The sequence below is a fragment of the Ammodytes marinus genome, assembly GCF_949987685.1.
Source record: "Ammodytes marinus genome assembly, chromosome: 11".
Lineage (NCBI taxonomy): Eukaryota > Metazoa > Chordata > Actinopteri > Uranoscopiformes > Ammodytidae > Ammodytes > Ammodytes marinus.
This window is the reverse complement of record NC_137215.1, coordinates 23608614-23635416: the sequence shown is the minus strand read 5'-3', so window position 1 is coordinate 23635416 and position 26803 is coordinate 23608614. Positions and strand designations below refer to the sequence as shown.

Sequence of the window (26803 nt, the reverse complement as noted above, 5' to 3'; positions counted from 1 at the left end):
GCAACAAAATAACTCTTTACACCTTGTTAGGTTAAAATATTTGTCCGCGAAGAGCTCTGAAGGGTAAACCGAGCTGTAGATTGATATGCTCATGGTACACGGCGACATTTTGTGGGAGAAGAAAAGCGAAGAGACAAGAGGGACACGTTTGAAGGCATGAACTGGTGTTGAGCTCCCCCTCCTCGGTTGTCGGAGCCGGGCCGCTTGCGAGCACACTGCCTGGGCCTCGGCTGGCTAGTGGTAGCTGCTAACTAGCTAACGATACTGTTATCTGTCGCATTGGAAACGTAAAAGAGAAGAGAGGGGAAAAGTGTAACATTAACTAGTTACCTGTTGAATGCGGGACGTGAAAGGCCACACACTTAATGGCCATGGCTGTTTCAAGGTAAGACTAGCTTAACTCTACGCGCTGACCCGGTTTATCTTTCCGACTTTATTTAACATTCAGTTAGCTAATGCTAACGGCTAGCTTTTGATTTGGCAAAGAATGGCATGGCGACGGCTGAGTTACGTTAGCCAGCAGGCTACCACAGTGCAGTGCTATGGTGTAACTCAGTCGCTGTCAGTGGCAGGCCGGGGCACGTAGTGGGCACATATTAGCTGCAAAATGAAATTCACATAATTGTTTCGCGGCCCTCTGTTGTTAAGTATAGGCTATGTTATTTAACATTACTGTTAAGTTCTGTCAGGATTTGAAAGCCAGACAGCAAACACGAGATCCCAACACTGGCGGCATATCTGGAATTATATTAGCCTACTGTTCGTAACCAATATAGGGACACTTCTTAGTTTTCAAAATGAAAATGTTAGCCACCTGTCTTTGACTTCACTTAAAAAAACTATTTACTTAATGCAAATGTGTGCCTGTGTACTCATCTAATGTGTTCCGTTGTGATTGTTATGCTGATTCCACGTGGTGTCAGTGGTCCTCTTTTGCATAGCAAAGTGGTCTTATCTAAAGTAGAAGTGTTAGTGCTTCCTAGGGTCGTGACCTCAACAGTTCTAATCCACTCCACTTTATTAATAGACTGCTAATGACTGTGGTAATTAGATAGATTACCTTGGTGCCAAGCTAAACAATAAATAATACATGACAGTTTTGACCATGACATTTAAAGTCAGTGTCTTTCTTCAAGAGCATTTGCCATAAGAAATAACATTGTTACACTTAGAAATAATGAATGGAAAAAAGGTAAATATTGTATAGGCTATGGAAACACGAATGTATTATTTTCATCTATTATGTTCAAAGCAAAGAAGTGGTCCTTGCACAGTAAAGGACCACAAGTTGGACAAGAGCATCGGGCATGTTGTTTGTTCAGTGCTGTGCATGCCTGGTCAGTCTGTGATGTCTTTGTTGAGCCTGCCCTGAACTCTTTTTTTCTTCTTCTTTGTAACCCATGTCTAGACTTGATCGATTGTTTATCCTGCTCGACACCGGAACAACACCAGTAACCAGGAAAGCAGCAGCCCAGCAGCTCGGAGAAGTGGTCAAACTCCATCCACATGAACTGAATAACCTCCTGGCAAAGGTGTGTTTGATTTTCTCTGTGGAGATGAGCATTCATGATCCCATTAGGTAATGTCATCCAGGGAATATCTGGTTGTCCCTGCTGTCAAATTAGTGAAATATTGATAATAATGTATCAATTCTGGCTGGTAAGTCAGTGAGCTCTCTGTTCCATATGAGCATCTGGACTGAATTCAGTTAGCAGTTCTGAAATTGAAAATGTCACTTACCTCAGTGTCTTTATGACGAAGGAGTAGTTTGCAGTTTTACTTGTCTCAGTCTTTATCTTTATAGGTCACAACATATTCATAAATTGTACCTGTTGTAAATTAAATCTATTTTCTGTCAATAACAAGGTCTTGACCTACCTAAGGAGTCCCAACTGGGACACTCGCATAGCAGCAGGCCAAGCTGTAGAGGCTATTGTGAAGAATATTCCTGAGTGGGACCCATCCCCAAAGCCTAAAGAAGGTGAGCTTTTACTTCTGTTCTTTAAAACAATTCGGTTGTCGAATATGACTTGGTGATAAGTAGGGTTTTGAACAATGTGTCGACTCAACGATCGATTCTCGACTCGTGCTCAAGACGACTCTAAAAATAGAAATCGGTAAATCGGGGGTTTTACTTTATTTGATTTTTTGGGGACATGGGAGACGTAGGCTATGTGATGCGAGTTCACGTGTGGACGCGAGCGCGCTGTAGGCTTCATTTATGTATTGTGCGCGCATTATATGTCCGGTGTGGGACAACAGTGCAGTGCAAAATATGCAGCATAAAGTTATAGGCCTATAGCATTCGTTTATGACCGTGATGTTAAATCACCTTCACACAAAGCCCCCGCCCGAGCAAATGACATTATAACATCAGTCAGCCGGAGCGCCTTTTTAGTCAAGTTTATTCTTTCTCTCTGTGTTCTGAGCGTGCAAGTTGCCGCAGTAACTCATTCCACTGCTCGAACGTGTTTTCCTGAGTTTGTTTGCATCACCCGTGTGTGAGTAAGTAGCCTACATGGAGTTTCCCCATCGCTATTATAAGCTATAATTTATGCATGTTATTAACGGCCGCAGGTCGCAACAGCTGTTTAACGTGTCATCACGAGCGGAGTATAAACTATTGTTCTTTTCCCGGGATCTGTATGCTGCTGTGCATGTTAAAGAAGGAAATAAACAGCGGATAAATCCTTATTCCTCCTCATCGTCTCATGCTTCATAGTCTGACGTTTTTGGCCTTAAAGGCCTACTTCACCGGTTTGAATATGAAGGTGTATTGAATTCTGAGATCCTATGTAGTATAAATGTGCGAAAAAAAATGAAATCGGTTCATCCTAGCCTGAGAAAAGGCAGAAAGAGTGTTTTTTTTAACCCTATATTTCTCTTTCTCGTGACATCACAGAAAGAGAAATATAGGGTTAAAAAAAACTTACTTTGTAAATATTACTGTGATGTCTTTTACTGTGACATCACAGTAATATTTACAAAGTAAGTTTTTTTTAACCCTATATTTCTCTTTCTGTGATGTCACGAGAAAGAGAAATATAGGGTTAAAAAAAACACTCTTTCTGCCTTTTCTCAGGCTAGGATGAACCGATTTTAATTTTTTTTCGCACATTTATACTACATAGGATCTCAGAATTCAATACACCTTCATATTCAAACCGGTGAAGTAGGCCTTTAAGTGTTGTTTTGGCCGACACCTCTAAAGTGAAACCAGCAGATAAGATTTCTTTTTTTTTGGAATGTCACAGTAAATCGATCGATTTGTCGATTCATGCCTCCGACACGTCGACACGCAAATAATGAGTCGTTGCACAGCCCTAGTGATAAGATACCTCCAGTGCAGTTACAATACATGTAATCATTTGTGAGTGCTGTTTAATCTTGTAGTTAAGACTGAGCTGTGATGACCAAGGTTTCCCTTGGTATATCACGAGCTGACAACATACATGTGCATATATACTGTATAGGTTAATGATGACCCGCTTGAGTGATCAGCATTATTGTACAAAATAATAATTCTGCTGGTTAGTACCCAATGTCTGTGAAGGCATGCATTGCTGTTTTGGAAGAGCAGTTTATTCCCTGTTAAGTGTTCACACCACTATAGAACGCGTCGGGATTCAGATTCATCCATCATGTTTTCAAAAAGCAATGTTTTCTCGGGTTCAAAACATTAAGTGCTTCTAGATGGAAGGCATTAGTTTAGACATGACCTCAGATTCATAGAGTAGTTGGAGACTATAAAGACTCTTATGTTTGTTTGTTGTAGAGTGTGAAGACTTCTCTCCAGAGGATTCCTCTTGTGATCGGCTGACTTTCTACCACTTTGACATCTCCCGCCTCCTCAAACATGGGGCCTCTCTGCTGGGATCTGCTGGGGCTGAGTTTGAGCTGCAGGATGACAAAACTGGTTTGTTGTGATTATTCCTTGTTTTTCTTTTTTCTTTTCTTTTTTTGCAATTACCTCCACACATTCAAATGCGCACACACAGGGACTTAAAGCTGAATCATTACATTGTGCTCAAATGTAGTTTGAAATCTGTTGGAAGGAGGAGTGTGAATCATTTGGATCATTCATATGAGAGGACGAACGTGGTGGCTTCTCGACGGGCGGGGGCATGCCCCTCCGGAGGAAAATGTTTCCCTTTAAAGTTAAATGCATCAATCGGGTGCACTTTGAGAAGCTCAAATGATGCATTTTGTGCTCTGTAAACAACTGTCATATATGTCCTGCCTAGAACTATTTTCTGGAATAATTTGGAGACGCAAGCCATGTAAACTATTAGAGAAAAAAACATGGATTTCAATAAAAATATGAAATAAAATAAATACTAAGATCTAATATATACAGGTACATTCTAGTACTAATTTCTGGAATAGTCTGGATCACCTCACCTTGAAGCTTGCCTATTGAATTAACCTATACATCATGATTATCAATCAAAATCTGTAATACATAAGCCAAATTCCGTATCATTTCTTGATTATTATTATTATATTTTAAAACATAAAAATAAAGTAGCATTGAAAATACAAAAAATAAAGTTTGTATGCCTAAAATAGCCTGCTGTTTTCCAGATGATGTAACAGTTTAAATAATAAATGAATAAAAATGTCCCCTTGAATTATGCCAGGCCGTATAATGGTGGGGGAAACACTTAGGTTAATTCTGAGGCACGCACACACACAGTTTAAACACACCAAACAACCAGCATGGCTACTGAATTTGAATACAATTTTGAATAGGGAAAGCTGCTCAACCTTACCTTTTTTTTTTTTTTATGGTTATTTGATTTTGAACTTCCTGTCTGGCAGTATCTTCCTACACTCTATTGTTATACCTGTCTTTGCTTCTCTGTCTTCTGATGTCACTTCTCATTCAGGGTTCCCTGTTCAACTTTTCTAAATTTAGCAAGTTCTAGGTGATTTTCAGAGCTTTTGTAATGCTGATCCTGTATTTATTTATAGCCCTAGCTAGCACTCCTCATTATTTGCCTCCTACCTGGATGTAGCTCAAATGTCTCACTGTTGTTTTCATAAACATTATCAGTATTCCTCACTTAGCTAGATTGTACCTGTTCTCTAGGTTTATCTAAAGTTATCCCCTTTCTTCCCGTCATTTGTTGTCAGGTGAGATGGACCCTAAGGAGCGCTTGACCCGCCAGAGAAAGCTTCTTCAGAAGAAGTTGGGTCTGGACATGGGTGCTGCTATCGGTATGGACACAGAGGAGCTGTTCAATGACGATGACCTAGACTACACCTGTCAAACCAGTGGGCTAAAGGCCCATGGAAGCAAAGCTGGATCCAGCTCCCACAACCACGTGGTGCGTCTCATTTTAGCCTTTAGCTTTGATTCTAGCCTTGGATGGGGCATACAAAAAAGTAGATGAATATAATCAGAACTGTGAGACAGGATGTGGATGCCTGTTGTCACTACTTGTCAGCAGTTGAGTGTTTCCCTGTAGTTAGATACTGTGGCGTAATGCCATTGGCTGACTTACCTGAACCTTGGAGGAAGTGAAGAAGGGCAAGCTATAACTTGTCTCACTATGACAGAGGCAGAGGCTGCTGCTGTGGAGCTGAGCAGTGCCTAGTCACAAATGTGACTCGTTAAATGTCATGTTATTGTACACCTTTTTTGCAAGCTTGTCTTGACAGGCTATCTGCCGAGAAATGTTTTTTTTTAATTCATACTGATGCAGCTGTCTTCTTTGCTTTGTTCTACAGTCTTTTTGTTAGTCATTCTTTTAGCTTTTTTTGTAATCTTCATATCATTCAAGGCTGTGTTCCTTGTCTGTTGCTAGGTGCTGGACACATTTCAAGTTACTAAGAGGGAAGCAATATCAACTTGGAGTGTAATACAATGTATTAAACCTTTTTTACATTTTTATTAAAGGCGATGAATATGATTATGTGAATAGGCATGGATAATACAGTTAACCTAGGAGAGCCGCTGTTGATTTAGAGTAGGAGGTTAGATTTACATGAAGCGGTATGCAGCACTTGGATATTTGTGGTGCTTTGAGACAGATAATTAATTAGTTAAATGATTCATTCTGTAATCTACTCAACACTATAAAGCATTTGGTTATGTATGTATGTATGTATGTATGTATGTATGTATGTATGTATGTATGTATGTATGTATGTATGTATGTATGTATGTATGTGTTCAGCCAAACCTTTAAATGAATAATCAACTCTACTGTTTTTGTTTTCAGCCAATTGGGGCTGCTGAGTTGATTGACTCAGAATTCCGGCCAGGCATGAGCAATCGTCAGAAGAATAAAGCGAAGAGGATGGCCAAGCTAGTGGCCAAGCAGAGATCCAGAGACGTGGATCCAAATGAAAAGAGGTAGGATTATTCCCCCTGTGGACAGGCAGCATGTCTGGTTTGATAATTACTGGCTCCTTATGTATAACAAAACTATACATATTGTATTTGTATTTTCTTGGCATTTACAACCAAATGTGTATTTCTTAGTTCAACAATCAAGTACTTGACCCGTTTCAGCTTGAAAGGTTTGATCCTATAGATAAATGTAAAATTGTACTGGTTCTAATGGTAAATCTATTCACTTTGTATTCCCTTTAGTAATGACAGTTTTGAGGGTGAACCTGAAGAGAAACGAAGGAAAACCTCTAATGTTGTTATTGACCAACCGGCAACAGAGCATAAAGTCTTAATCGACAACGTTCCAGATAACTCCAGTGTTTCAGAGGAGGTAAGGTATCAAGCCTTTAATTGCTATAAATGATGAAAATGAAAGTGTAAAAATGGTTAACCTTGATTTATGATGGAAATGATGTCTCATTGCTTCATCTTCAGATACAGGAGTGGCCTGTAGAGAGCTTCTGTGAGGAGCTCTGCAATGACCTATTCAATCCGTCATGGGAGGTAAAAACAAAGCATTTTTCAAAAAAGCATTGTGTAATTTAAGCTGATAGTGCAAAGTTGATCTGGAGGCATTCGGCTGAATTAAAGCAAAATGTCTGTGATCCAATCGTAAAACAAATGGCTGGCTTTTGATATCAGCACTGCAAAATGAATATATAAAAAATATAACTTTCATGTGGTCGTTTGCAGATTCGTCATGGTGCTGGCACAGGTCTTAGAGAAATTCTCAAGTCCCATGGTGCTGGGGGCGGGAAGCTGGTGGGAAGCACTGCAGAACAGGTATATCTCAACCATATGCTTAGCGTTTTCTTTTTTTTTCTTTTTAATAATCTTGTTGATAATTTAACATGACATGAAATGTCTGATGTCTTGGTTTAGATGTTGCGGCAGCATCAGGAGTGGATAGAGGACCTGGTCATCCGGCTGCTCTGTGTCTTTGCTTTGGATCGCTTTGGAGATTTTGTATCTGATGAGGTAAGATGCCTGGCAAGTTGCCTGACAACTGAACAAAATGTCTGAGGATGGCAGAAGTTAGTGAAAGTTATAAAACGATAATGAGAAATATTTTTTTGCACTCGTCACATCTCTCTCCCTGTGCCAGGTGGTGGCTCCTGTCAGGGAAACGTGTGCTCAGACACTAGGCGTGGCCCTTCGCCATATGACTGAGACGGGTGTCTCCATGACCGTGGACGTCCTGCTGACACTGCTGAAAGAAGACCAGTGGGAGGTCCGCCATGGAGGCCTCCTTGGAATCAAGTATGCCCTGGCTGTCCGACAGGTACAACATAAGCTGTTCAATAAGTTTAGTTGGGTCCTACAATGTATTCTGGAAGCATATGTGCCCTTTGTGGAGCTATCTCATTTTAAAGGCCATTCTTTCTTATCTCATACCCATACAACAATGCTGATCATCATGTCTGTTTGTTTGCTTTTCTCAGGACCTGATGTCTGTTTTACTGCCCCGGGTCCTGCCAGCCATCACTGTTGGCCTCCAGGACCTGGATGATGACGTCAGGGCCGTGGCAGCTTCAGCCCTCATCCCTGTGGTGGACGGCTTGGTACAGCTACTGCCCAATAAGGTAAGAGAGGCAAAAGTATATCCCATATAATATATAATATATATATACACACACACACACACACACACACACACACACACACACACACACACACACACACACACACACACACACACACACACACACACACACACACACACACACACACACACACACACACACACCTAATGTTTTTTCGTTTTGTGCGTGTCTCTCAGGTGCCCTCCATCGTGAACACATTATGGGATGCTCTTTTGGACCTGGATGACCTCACTGCTTCCACCAACAGCATCATGACATTGCTGTCCTCGCTTCTCACATACCCACAGGTCCGACAGTCCAGGTCAGTCTCAGTGTAGTTCTCATAGAAAATGCCTCTCCCTAGAAATCCTAATTGTTAGTTTTTTGCATGACTCTAAAGAAACACTATGGTGTGATTTGAACTAGATGAATTCTCCTCTGTAGTTTGTGCTTGTATGTTGCTGAACTTCATTTGAAACGTATTTACATAAAGGCACGCAATCCACCACTGCACCCCACCTTCATTGCACAAATGTGCTTCAAACACAAAATCAGCTGAGGACTTGGGGCGCGCTCACACCAGCGATTTGAAACGAACCCTGGAGCGTTTAAGCCCTTGGCGCTGTTCAGTTAGGTTGGTTTGAATGCAGTCCCAGACTAAACAACCGGACTCTGCTCCGCTTGAAGAGGTGGTCTCAAGCCGTTTGCAACTGAACTCTGGAGCAGATCATTGCTGGTGTGAACCCCATCCTCACTGATGACAGGAAGCAGAGTATTTATGCATAATTTTTCATTAAAGGCAGGTGTTAAGTTATTTAGCGCTCGTTGTCAGAGCATACACCCATATGCTCCGCCTACTTCAGTCTGCTGATATCGTAACGTGAGCTGACAGAGGAAAGTAGCACTACATTTAATAGAATCTGGCTGTTACAATATGCACTCCACATTAGGCATTAAAATAACTGGCCGATGCTCTGTGATGGAAGAAATTGCGAGCTATTAGCATTTTTACTCGCCCAACTGTCTGACGGCATTTCCGTGCACGTGACTTTTGTTTACAATATATAGTACGTTTGAGTTTTGCCTTTGTGAACGCGAACTGAAACATCTAAAAAACAAAATGTATAAATGTATGATGACCATGCATGTCCCTTCCTGTCTGTATTGACATACTTTCTTATTCACTGTAGCATTCAACAATCACTAACGGTCCTGGTCCCTCGAGTTTGGCCGTTCTTGAGACATACAATATCATCAGTAAGACGGGCAGCACTGGAAACCCTATTCACACTGTTGTCTAAAGCTGACCAGGTAACAATTGAATATTCATGATATATATGGTAATGAACTTTTCAATCTTTAAGATATACATTATTTAACAAAGTACTAGAAATAAAGTAACAGCCAACGTTACTGTCAGTTTTTATTTTATTTTTTATTCACAGCTTAAATACTGGGAAATGTTTTAACTGTCCCTTTTTTTTCTGTTCTTTTGGTCCTTCAGAGCTGTTCAATGTGGATCAACCCCATCCTGCAAGATATGCTGCGGCACATCTTCCAGTCCTGCATACTGGAGAGCAATGAGGAAATCCTTGATCTGATCCAAAAGGTTTGTTGCAACTTGCTTAACACGAATAACACTTCTCATGACATGCGTAAAGTTTAAATGTTTTATTAATATCTTTTTCTTGAATTTTCACATTCTTTCATCCTGTGGATGACCTTTTTGGGTTGAACGTGTTTGTTGCTGGTTATTTTCTTCAGGTGTGGATGGCACTGCTGTCTCAGGCCCCCCAGCAATACGTGGTAGCAGCCAGCTGTCCGTGGATGGGCGCCTGGCTCTGTCTCATGATGCAGGCCTCAAACATTCCCATTGACGTGAACATGCTGCTGGAAGTGAAGGCCCGCTGCAAGGTTGTACAATTTATCTGTGTTATGTTTAACATAAATAGAATGTATTTATTATCAAAATTCAGCAATCAGTTAAACTAGGAAGCTAGCAATCTTAAGTTTTTAATAGTTAAAAATGGTGTTCCACAGGGCTCAATCTTGGGCCCAGTTTTATTCACAATATATATCAATAACATTGGTCATCACTAGAAAACTGTCAGGCCCTTCTGTACGCCGACAACACAGTACTCTATTGCATTTCTGATTCGGTGCACCAATCTATGCAGAGCTCTTTTAACACCCTGCACGACTCTAGTAGACCTCAGGCTTGTTCTCTTTTTTTTTTTTGGCATTTTTATGCTTTATTTGATAGTGTAGAGACAGAGTTGAAATGGGGCAGAGAGGGGAGTGACATGCAGAGAACGACTGCGGGCTAGAATCGAACCCGGGTCCGCTGCTGGCTGAGGCCCATGGGGGGGGACGCCCTGCCAACTGAGCTATCTTAATACAGACAACACAAAATATGTTTGTCCAGAGCAAGAGCTACAAATGTGAATGATTTCATTTAGGGATGTCGATTGTTAACTGGTTAATACTATTGGTTAAACGGTTAAAAAGAAATCGCTTGGCGGCTCAAAACAGTAACAGCCTTCATTTTAAATTGTAAACATATAGCTTAAGCATATTCAAATGCAGGCAGTAAAAGTGTGTACTGGTCCCTGAATTGTTTTAAATGAATATGCCGGTCCTTGGAACATAAAAGGTCAGGAGCCCCTGCCTTAACACTTCATGTATTTCACTATAAATAGGCTACATTAAATCTTAACGGTTAACCGGTTAATGAGTGTTGGTGACCGGTTAAAGAAAAAATTCTAAATTGCCAACTAGGGATGGCCATTTAGAATTTTTTCTTTAACCGGTTAACCACCAGAATTAACGGTTATTAACCGGTTAACCGTTAAGATTTAATGTAGCCTATTTATAGTGAAATACATGAAGCATTATAGCCGGGCTCCCGACCTTTTTTTGTTCCAAGGACCGGCATATTAATTTAAAAACAATTCAGGGACCAGTAGCCAATTTAAATGCCTACATTTTGACATTCACACGGCACCTTTGTCTGTTGTGAGAAGAGGTCTAGTATGCGAATGTAGGAGGAGAAAGTGCAATAGGTGACTGAAGAGGGACATTTACACACACACACACAGGCTTAGGGGATGGGTAGCCTACCGAAACCCGGTGCTAAGTAGTGCTGAGCACGGGGCAACATTTTGACAGACCGTAATATTGATAAGCTCCGATGTAATCAGTACTGCATAACGATACTTAGTTAACGCTTTTGTTTATGACGGATTTTCGCTATTGATCCTGGCACACAATCATGGCAGACCTCTCTGTCTGTGCAGGGGGCGGGCACTCACTGCCTGTCTGTCACTCCCTCACACACTCACTGAGACGGTGATAGATGCAGGACAGCATCCACCTCAAGAAGGCTAATGCTAGCGCTATGTTAAGCTAGCGGGAGCCCACGCTGTTAATTCAATTATACAAACATATGACACGGGAGTGTTGTGACCATAAGTTGTGACTGGGATCGTACCATGGACCTATTATAAAGTTGAGCGTAGCCTACACTACTCGTTTCATTCTTTACTGACAGTTGGCATTCTTACATCCGGTTTAGCGATATCAAAATAAGAGTCCGGATTTCAGAGAAATTAATATTATTTAATTTTTTTTTTTTAACCGTTTAACCTTTAGTATTAACCGGTTAAAGATCTTCTTAACGGTTAACGGTTAACCAGTTAACCATGGACATCCCTATTGCCAACCTTAATTTCATTGTTTTTGCTTTGCATTTGTTTGACTCGACATCATTGCAAATGAGGGTAACAAGTACCTATAACCTAATTTCAACTGAGGCACGGCAAACAATAATTTTTTTTCCACTGTCAAAAGTTAGGAAGGGTACCAAAATAAGTCTACCATCCATAGATATTTTGTGTCACCCTTTCGTTGAGGTACCAAGCAGTCCCAAAGGTTCCCAAGAAGGCAGAGCTACACAATGCAGTCCGTTGATTGTTCGACAGAATGATAATTTCCGTGCGAGAGATATGCCATAATTTGTAATAACCTCGGCAAGAGTGAACATTGTGTTTTTGATAAATATTTTGTATTTGAAACGAAGTAGGAAATGCATGTTTTAATTCATTAAATGCAACAATATGGTTGAACTTTGTCTGCCCAAAACAACGTTAATAATGTTGCATTAAATGAATGTGGAGTTGTAACTGTTCATTTAAGTCTAATAATGAATGTTGTGTTGATTCAGCAGGATAAGGCTGGTGCAAAGGCTCGCCAAGGGACCATCATCCAAGTGAAGGAAACTGTTCAGGAGTATATAGCAGGTGCAGAGACTGTGGCAGACGACCCGGGGACGAGGGACTATGTGGTGGTTCGTGCTCGCCTCATGGCTGCAAGGTAAGTGTTGATTGTTGCATTGGAGGTAGAAAGTTATCAGTCCTGATCTATAGATGGATTTGTGACTTTTGCTCAAGAAATGAAGATACCAGAATTGCCTCATGGAACAGTTGGCATCTTGAAATACTAATTGACAGTGTTTCTGTGCTCTCTTTGTGTCTGTGTGATCCAGATTGTTGGGCGCTCTGTGTAGGATTATCTGTGACCCTCAGCTCAATGCTGCCTCTCAGGAGATCAGGCCAGCCGAGTCTTTAGGCCAGCTGTTGCTCTTCCACCTCAACTCCAAGTCTGCCCTTCAGAGAATAGCCGTGTCCATGGTGCTTTGTGAGTGGGCCGCACTTCAGAAGGTAAAAAAAAAAAAAAATCTGCTACAGAGTTTGTTTACTGCTGTAAGAACGGAACAGGCATTTAGAGGACGAATACACTTATTTACTTTCCAGACTTTCTCTCTCTTACAGGATTGTCAGTTGGTGTGCTCCATGGTGCAGCCTCGTCTTCTGGCCATTCTGTCAGAGCAGTTGTACTATGATGAGATCGCCATCCCCTTCACACGCATGCAGAATGAATGCAAGCAGCTCATTGCACTGCTAGCCGAGTCCCAAATAGACCTGCAAGACCGCCTCAATTGTAGCGTTTTCACTATTGATCAAGCCAATGAACTGGTAGGTCACACCACACACATGCATTACATAAAACCATTTGAATTGATTGTACGAAGCAGAAACCTATTCACCACCCACTGTAATCCTGAATAAAATGTCATTTAATTTAATTTAATTTAATTTAATGGCGAGAGGGGGATATCGCACCTGAACCAAAAATCTAAATATATTTTGTTATATTAAAAAAATAAAAACTCACTTTGAGGGATCGTGGACAATCCCTAGTGCGCAGTTGGATTTGGAGAGGACGATCAACGTACCTTTGTTTTTTTTGCTTAAAGTTCACAGTTGTGCCTTTCTATTGCTACTTCGGCTCCTTTCTAGTCCATATAGGGTTTTTTACATCCATCCATGAACTTGTGCCTCTTTCCAGAGTCTCTGGCAAAAAATCTGACTTTTAGATCCAATATTTCGCCCGACAATTATGATTTGTCTCGGCCGTGTGGTGCTTCTAGTCCACTTTCTGTTAACGCAAGCTGCCGTAGATTCTCAGCCAATTAGAAAAGTACTTCCTAGGTCTTCTTGACCAGAGTGTGTTTAGCTTTCTTCCTCCCCCATAACGTCATCATGTCAGCCATTCTAATTCCTCATTTCATCTATTGAGTCGCTTCAGGGACATCGAATAAAGTCTGAAAATCCTAATTTAGACGATTGCAGTCCCCTCTGCTGTGTTTCCTTGTAAAAGGCCTCTATCTATGTATAAAGAAGGAACTAATGGACTTTTTTTCAAAATAAATGTTTGTATTTGTAAGTTATAATGGTTGTTTGTTAATTTTCTAACTCCAAACACACAGGAGAAGTGTTTTTGGCCTTAGAAATGTTATTATTGATTTGGGTGTTGTATAAAATTTTCACTTTTTTTTTTTTTTACTTTTTTCTTCTTCATGGTCCCATAACTATTTTTACATTCAACTGACATCACTGCAGCATGTATATTCTAATAGCCCGGGTTGTCCTGAAGAAACAACATGTGCCTTGTGATGCACAATCAAGCTATGAACATCTGTTTTACAAGGTGTAATTAGATAATATATCCAGATGGACCAGAAATGGCTGCAGGCCCGAAACAAAGTGAAGGAGATCACAACCCTTCCTAGAGCCATTGGGAACTCCACCAGTAAAATTTATTTTATTGCTAAATGAAACGACAACTTGTCTTTGGTTGTTCATTTTTATTCTTATTAAGGCAATCAATGTATTTGGCTACTCTCAGGTTTTTCATGATTGTTTATGATATTGGTTTTCTGACCTTTTTTTAAGATATTTTTTTTTGGCATTTTTATGCTTTATTGATAGTGTAGAGACAGAGTTGAAATGGGGCAGAGAGGGGAGTGACATGCAGAGAACGGCCGCGGGCTGGAATAGAACCCGGGTCCGCTGCTGGCCGAGGCCCATGGGGGGACGCCCTACCAACTGAGCTAAGGGCGCCCCCTGAACTGACATCTTTGTTAATGGGTTGGCACCTAGCTGATCCTCTACTTCAAAGGACGATGGATTTATGGATCCCTCTGCATTTCTCACACTCACCCCCTTCTTGTTTCCTAGGTAACCTCCATCTTTACAGAGTCAACAGTGGCTCTGAGCGTGAACTCCAGACAGTGGCAGGCACTGGACAGTAAACGACAGCAGGCTCAAGCTACGGTGATGGAGACCAACACAGATTGGCAGCAGCTGCATCTGCGCGTCCACTTGTTCACAGCCTGTGCTGTGGTGAACCTGCAGACGCTTCCAGACAAGCTCAACCCCCTGGTCAGGCCTCTGATGGAGGCCATCAAGAGGGAGGAGAACACCCTCATCCAGGGCTACACTGCTTCCTTTATAGCCAAGCTGCTGCAGCAGTGTGCTGTTCGCTCGCCGTGCCCAAACCCCAAGATCATCAAAAACCTCTGCTCCTCGGCTTGCGTGGACTCTGCATCTACGCCCTCGTCTGCCTGCCCCGTACCCCCCACACAGGAAAATGCCAAAGGTAAGAGTTGTTGAAGCTTGGCCATATTTTCATTGAACACAATTTGTCAGCCACCAGCAGAATTTCAGAACCGTGTTTTCATTGACATTTCAATCATTCTATTTGAATGTATTAAAGGACAGCCCCTGAGAGGGGTCTGGCTCTTCTGTTGCAGTCCTTCACTGTCAGGCTAACCTCTACTCTCAGGCTGCGCATGCACGCGCACGTTGGTTGAAGGTAGCCTACACCGTTCGGATCGGTCAGTCATTAGCATTAGGTCATTCAAAAACTCTATTGCTTTACTTCCTGCCTGACAGTGGAGGTGAGCCTCCCAGTGGAATTCTGCAACGGACGAGCCTGACAGTGGAGGTCTGCAGCCAGACTCTCTTGTAGCCCCTTGAAATGCAGCATCTCATTTTCGAGCATGTCCGATAGACACAAAATCATGCAACACTTACATTCAAGAGAAACAAAAATACATAACCCAAACACATTACAAATATGTTTTTCTGTATTTCAATAATTAAATATCAGTCTTCCTGTAAGCATGTGTAGACACATAACGAGGAAGTGCCTGCTTGCATTCTACTGACCACACTTCTCGCTCTCCTTATTTCTCCATTAGGTGTTGCTTTGGAGAAAGATGCCATGCATCACATGGTTAACAAAACCAGAGGCATCATCACTCTGTACCGTCACCAGAGGGCAGCGTTTGCCATCACCAGCAAGAGAGGGCCGGCCCCTAAAGCCCCAAAGAACCCCAGCACAGAGCTTCCTCCTGGCAGCACCATCACCACTGATAATGATGAGGTACAGGGGGCTTGTAGATTACACTTTCCTTACATTCAGCCCTTTCATCCACAGTTTGTGTTTTACCATTTTGTTATAAGATTTGTTTTCTTTTCTTTTTTAGAACAAGAAGCCATTTCTTATTCAGAGACGAGGGGCAGAGTTCTCCCTGACAACTGTTGCCAGGCACTTTGGTGCAGACCTCACCAAGTCTCTGCCGTACCTCTGGGAGAACACAGTGGGTCCACTGAGGACAGTGGTGACTGAACATCGGTGCATTGGTATGTTGATTCGCTTAGCGTTGGTAGCAGACATTAGTAGTTTTCTCAGGGTGATTTGATTTGGATAAGAGTCCCAAGTATATATGACCATAAGATATAAGGCAACCTCTCAATTAGATTTCAACTTTCTATTTCACCAAGATAATCCACTCGGTATCATCCAGGACTCCATGTTTGGATGTATTTAGTCATAACTCTGAATGATTGGTCTCTTGTGTGTTCCAGACAGGCAGGTGGAGCTGGAGAGGGGCGACACTGCAGCTCAGGAACTGGTTAACTCCCTACAAGTGCTGGAAGTCATGGCTGGAGCCATGTCTGCTGAACTCAAACCTTTAGTAAGACTGCTTTACTCTACCTTTTGCACCATTTACTGAGGTCTTAGCACTGCTTAAAACTGCAAGACTAACTGTTAAATATAATTGAATTATTTCTTGGACCATCAAAGGTCTCTCAAATGAATTAACAAGAGTAATGGAGATCATTTCTTTTTTCCTCTAGCTACTGGAGCAGCTCCCCCATCTGTTCACCTGCCTGCAGCACCCGTACACAGCGGTGCGTCACATGGCAGCGCGCTGTGTGGGCGTGCTCAGTAAACTAGCCATGCTGGAGACCATGAACAGCTTCCTTGAGTGTGTCCTCCCCTGGTTAGCTGCTATTGGAGACTGCACCAAACAGGAGGGGGCCATTGAGGCGTTAGCCTGTATCCTTTACACCGGGACAAAACTGAAAAATCCACTTTCCATACCTCACACAGTATACTATTAGGGCTAAACAGTGTGGGGAAGTTATGTGGAAGTTGTTTAGTATCATCATCAGCCTTGAAGTTGACAGTTTAAGACATTCCTTGACTTAAATCTCCCAGGTGTCATGGAGCAGCTTGATGTGGACATTGTTCCCTACATTGTGCTGCTGGTAGTACCAGTGCTGGGCCGTATGAGCGACCCCAGTGACAGCATTCGTTTCATGGCCACACAGTGTTTTGCTACACTCATCCGTCTGTTGCCCCTAGAGGTACGACACAAGGAGAAAGCTAAAATGAAGTTTTTAATGCAAAATGATTATTAGATCACTCACTCGCTAATACAATCAGCAGATTATAATGATCCCCTTTGTACCCCACTTTGCTACCAGGCAGGTATACCAGACCCACCAGCCATGTCAGCTGACCTGATCCGTCAGAAGGCCAGAGAACGCCACTTCCTGGAGCAACTACTAGATGGAAGGAAACTGGAGAACTACAAGATCCCTGTGCCCATCAAGGCTGAGCTCAGAAAGTACCAGCAGGTGTGTGTGTGTGTGTGTGTGTGTGTGTGTGTGTGTGTGTGTGTGTGTGTGTGTGTGTGTGTGTGTGTGTGTGTGTGTGTGTGTGTGTGTGTGTGTGTGTGTGTGTGTGTGTGTGTGTGTGTGTGTGTGTGTGTGTGTGTGTGTGTGTGTGTGTGTGTGTGTGTGTGTGTGTGTGTGTGTGTGTGTGTGTGTGTGTGTGTTAGTGATTAGTGGTAGCTGCCTCTGCAATACCTCCTAAAGCAGCAGATGGATGTCCAACCTGTGTTTGGAGACATTTCTGCCACGTTCAGGAATGAGGTTTTTGCCACAGGCAATCCAAATCTTTAATGGAGCGGTACAGAAATCAAGTTTATATGGAACTACAATTGTTAATGTTATTGGTCACCTCAGTTGCTGCCATGTTCTCAATCCTAACTGACTAGGGGAATATTTACTATGGAATTTACTATGGAAAGGCTTGTTTTCTGTGTATTTTAGTGAGCAGTTTAGTCTCTGTATCTTCATTGTGTGTCTTTGTATGATCTTGCAGGATGGCGTGAACTGGCTGTCCTTCCTGAACAAGTACAAGCTGCACGGGATCCTGTGTGACGACATGGGTCTCGGGAAGACACTGCAGTCCATCTGCATTCTGGCAGGAGATCACTACCTCAGGTAGGAGTCCAAAAAAACACTGTCACTCTTATTGTTGTTTGACTTTCAACTCTACTTCATCAGCACACTGACTCCCCTTCTGTCACTTGACACGAGATATGGAATAACTGATATATTAGTACAAATATATTATCTATTAAAAGGTTAAGTCAATGATTCTGTAGAAAGCTTGTCATAATCACTTTATTTCAAAATCAGTGAATATCTCCACGATTCACTATATGTACTTAACTATCTGCTTAAAAAAAGTCTGGTCTAAATACACAGCCTAGGATCTGTAAACTGGTATGTAAACAAAGGGGGGGGCACTGTAGATTGCAATATACCTGTTTACAGAGCTTAGGCTGTGTATTAACACTGGATTTTTTGTTCCAGCGCACACACACCCTGCGTTCCGAATTGCATACTTTCTACTATATAGTATGTAGAAAAAAGATTTAGGATGTCGCGATTCTTGTGGCCAGATTTAGGATGGTTAGAAGTAGGGCTGGGCAATATGGACCAAATCTTATATCACGATATAGGTAATTTTATATCACGATAGGGATATATATCACAATATAGTATTTTTCCTTAAAATTCAATGGATTACAATAACCGTACTGAACTTTAATCACATTAGATTATTTTCATCTTTTGCTTGGAATTTAAATACATCCATACAAAAGAAAAACTGGTGCAAAATACCACACCAGTCTGGCTTTAGTCAGTCAGCACAAAATAAAAATGACAGCATCAACCAAAGAGCCTACATGTTCCAATTGATAGTAGCCTATATCAAAATAATGAAAGACTTGAATTTTCCAGCAGTATTTGCTCATCTTCATTTAAAAAAGTGTCAAAATTAACTAATGAGCAAATGTCTGGTAATACTTTAACTCCAGCTTCAACAGAAATAATATTTTCAAGTTTGACATGTTTTAAAGTTACATAAAACCAGCCTTGAAGGCTTTCTCCAACAATAACAGCACGGCTGCTCTGCCACCGTGACACGGAGTTGGTTTGTTAACTTTAGTGACGGCGCACCGAAGCTAGACCATGAGCTAGACAGCTAGAGCAACAGATGAGGCTTCTTCTGTTGCGGGTAGAGAAGCTGTATTGCAGCCCAGAACTCTGCAGCAGAGCCCCCGTGTGGCGCGGCGGTGTAACTGCAGTGTAACTATAGGGACTCGGAGGGACAGCTGCCTCCCGCTCCATCTATGCTCCCGCCACATGAACTTTTTTTCTCCGCGATATAAACGGTATGGCCAAATCTCTCTCGGTAGACACTTTCATATCGTCCACGATATGATATCGTCATATCGCCCAGCCCTAGTTAGAAGTACCCGGATGTCCTACTTCATCCGGCCAAGATTGTTGAAAACTGCATCCTATTTGGGCGATTCTGACCCACAATCTGGTGCACACGTGAAGTGACGCCACATCGACAAAGCCGCCATATGAAAACAAACGGGGATGCGCCGGATATAAAAGTAAGAGGAAAGATCAAGGCGCAATGTTATGGTGAAATAAAAGAGTAAAAGTACGTCCCAATAGTATGCCTACTGCATCCTAACTAGATTATTTTTATCGTCGGATGTAGTATGTAGAATAGAAAAAAGAAAGAGTATGCGATTCGGAACAGAAGCAGTTCTAGAGGAGATATTCACTGTAGCATTCTCCAGAACCGCTGACTCCACCTTTTTTAATCCTCCTCTTTTAACACTACTAATACTTACAGAAAGGGCTGAAGTACTTGATCATGATACAGTCATCGTTCTTTCAATGTTTCAAACGATTATTCTTATACATAAATAACATGAACTATTCAATAAAACTAAAAGTACCTTTGCCAGTCGGCACATTAAATGTCCTATTAAAAAGCAAGGTTATGTAAGTTATGGCTGATGTAACAGTGAATATGAATAGGTCTTCTACAGGTGCTATTCATTTCTGACTATAATGACCTGGCAACATGCTGTCAAACAATAGATGAGGCAGCATCTGACTGTTTTCAACATCAACAGTGATTTTGATCTCATTTTCATATAGTTACATCATTGTAACTATAAAATGCTCTTTTTTGTTCAAAATGCTGCTGTATAAGTAACTTTGACTCTTGTCTATTCAGGGCTCAGGAATATGCCAAGACGAAGGCGGCAGACTGCAGCTTCATGCCCTCTCTGGTGGTGTGTCCTCCCACACTGACTGGCCACTGGGTGGACGAAGTGAGCAAGTTCTGCTCCAGAGAGTACCTCCACCCGCTGCACTACACTGGGCCTCCTACTGAACGCATACGGTAAAGCTTAGTCAGACTTTATAGCAGGGCAAAAAGCCTGGACGTACGCAGGGAATGATTAATGTCCTCATCCGTAAGGCGTTAGACCACTAGTACAGCGGAACAAAGCTTTTTTTAGATTCATTATTATGCTTTAGTTGTTGTTATACAGAGTTTTCGTTTGGATCACCTGACAAAATGAATCAAGCTAAACAAATCTTTTCTTTATCCAGGTTGCAGCACCAAGTGAAAAAGCACAATCTCATTATAGCTTCCTACGATGTCGTGAGGAACGACATTGACTTCTTTAGGTGAGTTTCCTTCTTCTGATCATAGATTTATTTTTCTTTTGTGTTTTAAGGCAAGAGCTCAGTTTTTAATATATCCTTTTTTCTTTTTTAGGAATATCAAATTTAATTACTGTATCCTTGATGAGGGACATGTCATCAAAAACGGGAAAACCAAACTCTCCAAAGCCATTAAGCAGTTAGCTGCCAACTTCCGAATCATCTTGTCGGGAACACCCATTCAGGTGAGGCGTCGTCTCAGCTAGTGAATAGCTTTGCCTGTTTTAATTATACCTCCTTCTTTGTATATTTACTAGCTGGAGCATGAATATTTTCCCACACTCTGTGTATCCCCAGAACAACGTGCTGGAGCTGTGGTCGTTGTTTGACTTCCTCATGCCGGGCTTCCTTGGAACAGAACGGCAGTTTGCTGCTCGCTATGGTAAACCAATCCTGGCCAGCCGGGATGCCAAAAGCTCCTCACGGGAACAGGAGGCAGGTGTGTGGGCAATCAATCATTCTTTAAAAAGACTGCATCCCAATGACATGACGAGCATTGTTATGATTATGGTTAACATGGCTTTGTCCCTCCAGGTGTGCTGGCGATGGAGGCCCTACATCGACAGGTGCTTCCCTTCCTTCTGAGGAGGATGAAGGAGGACGTCCTCCAGGATCTTCCTCCTAAAATCATTCAGGACTATTACTGCAACCTCAGTCCCCTACAGGTACGCATGGTCCCCAACTACTGTCTAATGGGCAATCCCAGTATCCACATGCTAACCCCATTTAAAACATTAGCATGGCATTTTCATTTGGCAATTTGATTTTTTGAGTAATAAGGGATCTCAGAGCACACTGGAATTTGTTAATAATGATATATGATTTAAAAAAAGGATAAGGCCTTCTGTTTGGGTTTTAATGTAAATGGGATGTAAACTTACATAATTCTAATCTTAGGAATTCTCCTAAGGAAGTACAACTTGATATAGGCTCAACTGTAGTTTAACATCCTTTCTTCCTCTTGCAGGTTCAGTTATATGAAGACTTTGCCAAGTCTAGAGCCAAGGCCAGTGTGGATGACAGCCTCTCTACGTCCTCTACAGAAGAGGAGGAGAAGCCTAAACTGAAGGCCACAGGCCATGTCTTCCAGGTACTGATGTTTATCTAGATATTTCTGTTGTCCTGGCGTCAAATGTAAAGCTGATACTTTGTTTACACTCTGTTATTCACTGAACTGCTTTGTGTGTGTTTTTTATAAATATCTTAAACGTATGCATTTCATTATGAGCATTCAGTAACATTACCTTCATTGCTCCATCCTTTCAGGCGCTGCAGTACCTTCGTAAGTTGTGTAACCACCCGAGCTTGGTCCTGACCCCACAGCATCCTGAGTACAAACGCATCAGCCAGCAGCTCTTATGTCAGAACACCAGCCTGAGGGACCTGCAGCATGCGCCCAAACTCTCTGCTCTCAAACAGGTGATGTGCATCTGCACCACATCAATTCTACTCAGTTTAAAGTATTTCACATAATTCATAATATGGATTTTGAACAAAACTTTACATTAATGTAACATGCTTGCAAACAAATGGAGATTAAAAAAAAGATGACAGCGAAGATTAAACACTTACACTTTATATTTTGGGTTTTTTATGGAATTCAACTCTACTGTTGACCTGTGCTCACTGTGGTTGTACTGTGTGTTCTGCTGTGCAGTTGCTGGTGGACTGTGGTCTTGGTGCTGGTGGAGGCTCAGAGGGGGGCACAGAGTCAGTGGTGGCCCAGCATCGTGTGCTGATCTTCTGTCAGCTGAAGAGCATGCTGGATATCGTGGAACACGACCTGCTGAAACCCAAACTGCCCTCCGTCACCTACCTGAGGCTGGATGGCAGTGTGCCGGCCGGCCAGCGCCACTCCATCGTTTCCAGGTCAGTGGAGCGAAGCTACATGGACGATATATAGCAACTAATGTGACATTCGGTGCGGAATCTTAACTCATGCTGCCTGTTATTGTAGTGTGAGCTGCCACCAACGTGTCATTCTTCTCCCTGTATCGGCAGGTTTAACAATGACCCATCCATTGACGTGCTGCTGCTGACCACACATGTTGGAGGTCTGGGTTTGAACCTGACAGGGGCCGACACCGTGGTGTTTGTGGAACATGACTGGAACCCCATGAGAGACCTGCAGGCCATGGATCGGGCCCACAGGATAGGACAGGTACTGTTTGTGGATACATTTGGCATACCGTTATTGACATGCTGCTGTGTAAACATTATGGACCATGTCCCAGGCTACCCAAGAACCATTAAGATTATTTGCTTTCATTAAGTCAAGTTTCATTAGACTTGACGATTGGCATTTGAAAGGGTGTCATGTCTGGAACGAGATCCTTTTAACCTCTTGTAGTGTGACATAGTGGACAACAACGAAGCTACATCTAGGACATGTCACGACCCTCTGAGAAAAAGACTAGCATGTTAGATTGTTTTGTTTACCTCCCTATGCGGCTTGTGTTGTTTCCATGACATTATTAACGAAGGGAAGGAGGAGTGAAGTTTGTTGGTTCCTACTATCTATGGTTGGTTCTTGTTTTTGTAATTTAGGAACACAAAACAGCGAGCAACATACTAGCACCACTGTCAATTTACCCTGGCGTTGCCTAGCAACTCCTTCCCGATGACATTAGGCGGTAATTGATCGCTGAGCATCGTATAGTTTGTCATAGCTCTCTGTACTGACACAGCTAGAATGTATGGCTCTTTAATGGTCTAACCTGATAAAAAAAATGACCACATTACAGACAAAAGGTTGTGTAGTGTGACTCCGGCATGAGAACACTGAGTCCAAGATGCTTGTGTGGCTCTTCCAGTAGGATATGACCTGTTCTTCAGTGTTTCCTCCATTCATTATTAAACATGGCCTTTGAGCAGCCGTGGATCGTGTGACACCGCTGCTCTTGTCTGAAACCAGTGAGAGAAAAATGAAGCAAGTGAAATGAAACTGGCAGATGGGCACAGTCCTACACATCCACTGCATTGTGTTAACATTTCCTATTGTGCTTGTGTGGTTACAGAAACGTGTGGTGAACGTGTACCGGCTGATCACACGAGGAACACTGGAGGAGAAGATCATGGGTCTGCAGAAATTCAAGATGAGCATCGCCAACACTGTCATCAGCCAGGACAACGCCTGCATGCAGAGCATGGGCACAGACCAGCTCCTCAACCTCTTCACTCTAGACCAGGTGACAAGGCTTTTTACAATGGAGAAACATGTCTCCCATATGGACATCTGAACAGAACATTGTAATGTCACAGCAAAATGACAAGCTGTATTTGTCAGGATGTCACTCTTTGCAGTGCTAAAATGTTTGCTCACAAGTGACTTGAATTCATGCTTGTTACTTGGACCTGAGAATACTCGAAACCGTGGAAGTTAAAAGCATCATATCTATCCTACAAAGGAATATATACACACTTAATATAAGTGAATCACTATGAAATCAATAGTTAGCTAAATTCAAATTCATTAGTAGTAGCAGGTACCAATGAATGGTTCTCCTTATATTGGGACATGCCCTGTTTGACAGTTCCGCCATCCACACCTATCTACTTTTCATAATGTAATACCATGTCAAAGCTCCAGAATGCGCCTGTTTTGGGCGCACATGCGCCTAACATATCTGTGGAGTGCGTCTATGTATTTTCACTGGTTGCACCAGTGCACCTGACATTATCACGTCATATTAAATGTAATATTGGGTGTAGTGCTGCACGATTTAATCTAATTGCAAACAATGAAAAGTTACTCTGGAGTGTGTAAATACAAAGGATCATAATCCAGATACAGCTCACATTTTAAAACCAGCTGTGAAGGGCTAGGGTTACATTTAAGCTTGTAAACTCATTCCTAAAAATACACACCGCCTCATGCATTCTGATATACCTGTGAAACATACATGGCGTTTGTCTGAACTTGTATTTAAATGTGTTTTCAGGGTGAGAAGGGTGAGCAGTCGGGATCAAGCTCAGCGAAGGCCTCCATGAAGTCTGTGCTGGACGGCCTGGGAGAGTTATGGGACCAGCAGCAGTATGACACAGAGTACAACCTGGACAGCTTCATGCACTCCCTGCACTAGTACTGAACAACAACACAGTCTCTATCTTCTGGCCAAGCAGGACCTGGTCAGAGCCTGAGGAGCCCCTACTGCTGCAATGATCTGCCACACTCCCAGGCCCCATCCCCCATCCCCTATAAGGAATCACACATGGCTAGTAGTTACAGTTCATGTCCCAAAGCAATAACTGAAACACAGCCAGAATATGACACATCTTTATTTTAGTGCTTACAAATCCAAAGGTACACGGTACTTCAAATGTGTTAAAAGGTCCTGACTGTCAGACATCCCACGTGATGCCCATGTACCATCTGCTACAAACATCTCCGCTGTTATTTTACCTCATTTTCCATAGTTAGTTGAGCTCTTCTACATTAGTTATCAGCAGACAGGCCTCTTCAGTACACAGTGTGTCATAATTATAGTTTTCCGTTCTAGTTCTAGCATCAGGTGCTGCTGTTACAGCTCGCTGCCCTCCCTGTCCTCCCACGTTGCATTGCCAGAATATAGTGTTAACTGCTGCAGACACCATTACCCAGTTGCACCTCCCATCTGTCCCCCACCCCTCTTCACAAGGTCTTAACGCACTGCGATACACAGCCACACATGTCGGCTCCTCTCTGACTCATGCATACAAACATGTTTTTGTAGAACAAAGGGAAACGGGAGTGAGAGTGACGACCTCGCTGGAGAAACACTGGCTTTTTCTAGCACACTGGTGACGTCTGTGCTAGTACAAAGATGGCTGCCCCATCCTCCAGGCGGCGCTAGTTTCTCCTGGCCCACGAGGAGAGTCGGCTCACGATGACCTGTGGCCATCGAGAGGCTTGAAAAGTTGGGAAAGCTCTGCATTCGAAGCAGCATTACCCCACTGAACATGGGGGCCAAGTTGAAACTGGTACCTGAAACTTGCCACAAGTATTTTAAACAAAAAATAATAATTAACTTGTACATAATTCTGTAATTGCTGCCTTTTGTTTATGATTGTGGAATTGTAATAAATTCTACAGGCCTTTTGAACTACATGTCCATCTCTTTACTTTCCATGTGAATGCTAATGGCCAGTAGATGGTGTGGTTGCACATCCAAGAATAATAACAGATGAGACACTGATGAACCTAAGGTCATGGTAATCATTCACAAAAAATATATATTGAAGGACCATTAACATTTAAAAAAATTAAACGAGGATCTAGATAGGGTTGTCCCAAAAGTCAGAAATTATTCTGAGCACTTTCAGTAGTTTTTTATAAGCATTGTGTGAGAAGCAGTCATAGTTGATACCAAAAGATGCACTCTTTTGAATTATTCTTTGACAATAAGGTAAGGTTTGTTCTACAATCTTCATTATTTTGGGCTCAAAGTTTCAGATGGAGTGAATAATGCACGGTTTCCAGTGGTTTCCAGTATCTGAGCTCCTGGATCATGTGACTGACAGCACAGGTCTTCTTGGATTATCAGATGTAGTCCAGATCTGTTTGTTTGAATTTCCAGGTCAGAATTTGACTGATACATAGCTTTTGGAATAATGGACACTGGAATTTTCTATGTATGAAAACGCATTAGTTAGTTACCTGCACATTTCAAAGACGGGAATGTGAAGACCACATAAAATGGGTTGGGTTGTTTTTTCTTGAGTAAAATATATCTGTCACTTTAATTTCAAAATGAGGTGTCGGCTTACAATATTCCTATCCTTTACAGCTTTTCTTTGCTTCCACACAACCCGAAAGTCTAGAATTTCATGACAAATGGCCAAACTGCTTCTGCAGATGGAAAGCTCCTGAGAGGGGATAACCACTAAAAAGCTACCAATATGAAAGGTCTACTCTATCACATCAAAACCTCTTCAAGGGATGTATAAAATGGTCTGGCCCATTGACTAAGTGGCCACTATGGGCAGAAATATGTGTCACTTGAACCTGAATTTGAATTGGTCAACTTGAATTAGAGCAATTCAAATTCAAGTATTAATAATTCTATTTGAATTTGAATTGATCAACTTGAATCTGAATCAGTAAATATTTGAAATCCCACATCCACACACAAATTGAAGTTCTAAAACAGTTTTCAGATTCAAGTAGAAAATACAAGTAAAAAAAATTCAGATTCAAGTAGAGATGCACACAACCGGTACTGTGAGGAAGAGCAATCGAGGGCAGAGCAAGGATA

The 26803-nt window shown here is 42.1% G+C and overlaps 1 protein-coding gene across 3 annotated transcripts; it reads left to right on the top strand.

Annotated features, from left to right (window-relative positions):
• On the top strand, nucleotides 1-25651 carry btaf1 (BTAF1 RNA polymerase II, B-TFIID transcription factor-associated). 3 transcript variants are annotated; one of them, XM_080036744.1, is made up of 38 exons: nucleotides 1-385; nucleotides 1409-1532; nucleotides 1867-1981; nucleotides 3776-3916; nucleotides 5137-5330; nucleotides 6228-6361; nucleotides 6602-6731; nucleotides 6836-6904; nucleotides 7094-7183; nucleotides 7283-7378; nucleotides 7506-7682; nucleotides 7843-7983; nucleotides 8181-8305; nucleotides 9174-9294; nucleotides 9488-9592; nucleotides 9748-9897; nucleotides 12209-12354; nucleotides 12527-12701; nucleotides 12813-13016; nucleotides 14562-14982; nucleotides 15587-15771; nucleotides 15875-16031; nucleotides 16257-16366; nucleotides 16530-16731; nucleotides 16894-17042; nucleotides 17163-17315; nucleotides 17845-17966; nucleotides 20077-20244; nucleotides 20457-20534; nucleotides 20626-20755; nucleotides 20868-21009; nucleotides 21105-21235; nucleotides 21538-21660; nucleotides 21837-21989; nucleotides 22228-22439; nucleotides 22572-22731; nucleotides 23588-23758; nucleotides 24512-25651. In XM_080036744.1, the coding sequence occupies exons 1-38, from the start codon at nucleotides 366-368 to the stop codon at nucleotides 24650-24652; spliced, it is 5565 nt and encodes a 1854-aa protein (XP_079892870.1). In that variant the 5' UTR covers nucleotides 1-365; the 3' UTR covers nucleotides 24653-25651. The 3 variants fall into 3 exon arrangements, with proteins under 3 accessions (XP_079892870.1, XP_079892869.1, XP_079892871.1); XM_080036743.1 differs by having other exon boundaries at nucleotides 12206-12354; XM_080036745.1 differs by lacking the exons at nucleotides 1-385; nucleotides 1409-1532; nucleotides 1867-1981; nucleotides 3776-3916 and having other exon boundaries at nucleotides 5136-5220; nucleotides 12206-12354.
• The last annotated feature ends 1152 nt before the right edge of the window (nucleotides 25652-26803 follow it).

Coding starts and splice junctions, on each gene's coding strand:
- btaf1 (XM_080036743.1), top strand. CDS start 366: ATGGCCATGGCTGTTTCAAG. Junction 6,732..6,835: donor ACTCCAGTGTTTCAGAGGAG/GTAAGGTATCAA, acceptor CTTCATCTTCAG/ATACAGGAGTGGCCTGTAGA. Junction 20,756..20,867: donor TGTCGGGAACACCCATTCAG/GTGAGGCGTCGT, acceptor GTGTATCCCCAG/AACAACGTGCTGGAGCTGTG.